This window comes from Ailuropoda melanoleuca, chromosome 3, assembly GCF_002007445.2.
Source record: "Ailuropoda melanoleuca isolate Jingjing chromosome 3, ASM200744v2, whole genome shotgun sequence".
NCBI lineage: Eukaryota > Metazoa > Chordata > Mammalia > Carnivora > Ursidae > Ailuropoda > Ailuropoda melanoleuca.
In genome coordinates, this window is record NC_048220.1 from 2,754,760 (window position 1) to 2,758,054 (window position 3,295).

Here is a 3,295-nt window from a genome sequence, read left to right on the forward strand (position 1 = left end):
CCATGCTGTGAATATACCACAGCTTTTCATTCACTCACTAGTAGGTGGACATTTCAGTTGTTTCCATATTTTTATATTATGAATATTGCTGCTGTGAATATTCACATACACGTGCTTTTGTTTGGAAAACTCTTCTCAATTCTTTGGGAGTGGAATTGCTGGGCTGTATGTTAATTCTATGTTTAACTTTTTGAGAAACTTCTGAGCTGTTTTCCAAAGTGGATTGCACCGTTTTACATGCTCACCAAGAGTGAAAGAGGGTTCCAATTTCCCCACATCCTCTCCACCCCTGTAATCATCAATCTTATTTACTTTAGCCAATCTAGTGGGTGTAAAGTATCTCGTTATGGTTTCAATTTGCATTGATTAATGGTATGTGTTTTAAGTACACAATTTTTCGCTATAAGGGTATCAATTACTGAAATAATTGTGTGCGAATCTCCCACTAACATCATGGACATGTTGTCTTCTGTTCATAATTTGTCTTCTTATATTGAAGTTAACCTTTTGAGGGTCCAAAATTTTAGGGCAACTTCTTCCTAGTTGTCTTAAACTTTATCATTATTGTAGTACCCTCTCCATCACAAGTCCCAGTTTTTGTCTGATAGTTTAAAAATACTCATATTACCTTTTAAAAATAAATATTTACCTATTGTAACTGTTTTCGGTTTGAGTGTCTTCATGCCTTCCTTTTTTATCTACCTGAATTTTTTTTTCTTTTTTACCTCATCAGGCAGTCTCTGTTCTCTGGCTCCAATTCCAGTTTTCTCTTTCCTGAGAAGCTATGAAGCACAGAGGTCTGTGTTGTAAGAGTCATTCATGTGTTGTGGACAGCTTCACTTTCAGAGTGATGTTTTTTCCCTGATATTGTTTGAGCATAGTTCTTAGGGGAAAAACATTTTAAAATATTTTGTTGAAACTTTTAGCTCTTTTCTAGCAGAATTTTTGAGGTTTTCTGATATAGCATAATGTGACAGAAAGGAATGGCTCCATATTTCTTTCTAAAAGTAGAAATCTACAAAGAAAACATATTTTGCTATCGACACAAAAAACATGCCTTCAAAAAACAGACCTATTCAAGAAATACCTCCAGTGATGCAAATAGGTTGAAAGGTGTGCATATAGGAAGTAAAGTGGGACTTCATAAAGTGTATGAGGATGGTTCTCTGGGGCTTGGGGCGTTATTCATAAGATGAGGGAAACATGGTTATATTTACATATATCACTGTTTATGGTTAAACAAGATATAATTGACAACATATGAACACATGTATTGACTCCAAGGTGTAACGTATGAAATAGTGCAGATGCCAAGACTTTTGGTCTAAGAGAAGATCTTCCTAGCATAATCCAGCAAGTGTAGTTACTGTAACTAAACCCATAGATCTGTCACATTAGGAAACATCTCTTAAAAATAGTGTAATGCATAAAAATCAAAATGCATTTTTGATAATCATTATAAGATGATTCTCCATCCACATGAAACTATCTTAAACATGTTTTATTCCACTAGTCTATCCACTTATCTCCTATGTTCACAAAGCTGGAAGGTTTGAGATATGTCCAAGGGAAAATTCTTACCACTCTTTCACAATTTGACCATCCCTAAATTAAGGGTGGGAAATTCTAATTCAGACCTTTGTATCAGAAAAGTGTGTGAGGGCATCATGCATTGAGGGAAATTCTGTGTTGAGAGGATTTTCTCATCTTTGTAAAGACACAGGTCAGAAAGAATAGTTTGTTATGATTTTTGATCAGGACCAAAGGACAGATTGCTGGATAACCATGGGAGAGAATTATACTGATGTTCTCCAGCCCTTTTACATTACGTTTATAACTTACATAAATGGTGAGGAAGCTATTACTCCAGTAAAAGAAAACAAAGCAGCTCACCAGTGCCAGGATTGTGTGGGTAGCCTTGGTTTCAGGAGAGGGTCTTGGGCTGAGGCTGGTCCTGTGGACATACTGGACTCTCTTGCGATGCGTGAAAAGGAACTTTACAATGTACACACTGGTCCAGACCATGAGGAACACACACAGAAAATCTCGTAAGAACGTGGATCCTAGAAAGACAGCTGACTGAATGTAATCAGGATCCTTCCCAACACAGTATGTCAGAGAATAGAATTTGTTGAGTCCTGTGCTGTTGTAGGGGGCAAATGCACTTATGATGACATGAATATAGATCAGCATGTTGACGATCCAGAAAGAACAAAAGGTAGGAAAAATATATGTGGAGATTTGGGGCTTGTGCCATGCCCACCTAGAGTTGCTGGGAGTGATAATGATGGCCTGAACAATACTCAGGAAAGATGTGATGCAGAGAGAAAGACCCCGTGTTACTCTGTGGATGTAGAGCACTGCCTTACAACCAATGTCATCTAGAAAATTTCTTACTCCAAAGGCATTCATTACTTCTGGAATCCCACTGAAAACAATTGTCATGACATTAGCGAAAATCAAATGGATCAATATCAAATTTATAGGCTTCTTTGTATGTAGCTGGACTAAGAAGGTGTTGATGAGTAACACCAGTAGCAATGTGTTTCCAATAAAACCAATCCCCAATTTGAGAGACAATGAACACTCCCAAAATAGTATCACTTGAAACCATCACATTCATTGGCCTCTTTACTTTTATATACTTTGCTCAGATTCAAAAGGAACCCAAAATGGTTTGTAAACCTGATGGAAACAATGGGATCATATGGAGACTCCATGAGGTCTGATCATCCTCAGCAGGAGGTTGTGCAGATGCTCTGTAACAACATTCAGGGAAGTAAGAATCAGTTCTAGAGGTAAATATCAAGGATTATTGATGTCACTGCACAGGAATATGTGGGTTAAGTTAATGCATGCTTTTTATGAAAACATAATTGCAATTCTAAGATACAACAATCTGAAGAAGTTCTTTTTTTATCATTAAAAACAATACTACAGGGGCGCCTGGGTGGCACAGCGGTTAAGCGTCTGCCTTCGGCTCAGGGCATGATCCCAGCGTTATGGGATCGGGATCGAGCCCCACATCAGGCTCCTCTGCTATGAGCCTGCTTCTTCCTCTCCCACTCCCCCTGCTTGTGTTCCCTCTCTTGCTGGCTGTCTCTATCTCTGTCAAATAAATAAATAAAATCTTAAAAAAAAAAAAACAATACTACGGATTGATACAGAGCACATTCATGTTCAATGTGTATGTTCTGAACTTCACCTCAAATATTTGAATGAATTTCCAGTTCTGACATGAATAATAGAAAATTATTATGTATTTTAAGGCATATTATTCTGTTTCTACTGTACA

General features: G+C 37.5%; 1 protein-coding gene across 1 annotated transcript; it reads right to left on the reverse strand.

Moving 5' to 3' along the window:
* Positions 1 to 1,665: 1,665 nt before the first annotated feature.
* Positions 1,666 to 2,445, reverse strand: LOC100476361 (vomeronasal type-1 receptor 4). The gene has a single exon (XM_011217934.2). It carries the CDS (start codon positions 2,443 to 2,445, stop codon positions 1,666 to 1,668), a length of 780 nt encoding a protein of 259 aa, XP_011216236.1.
* Positions 2,446 to 3,295: the final 850 nt, after the last annotated feature.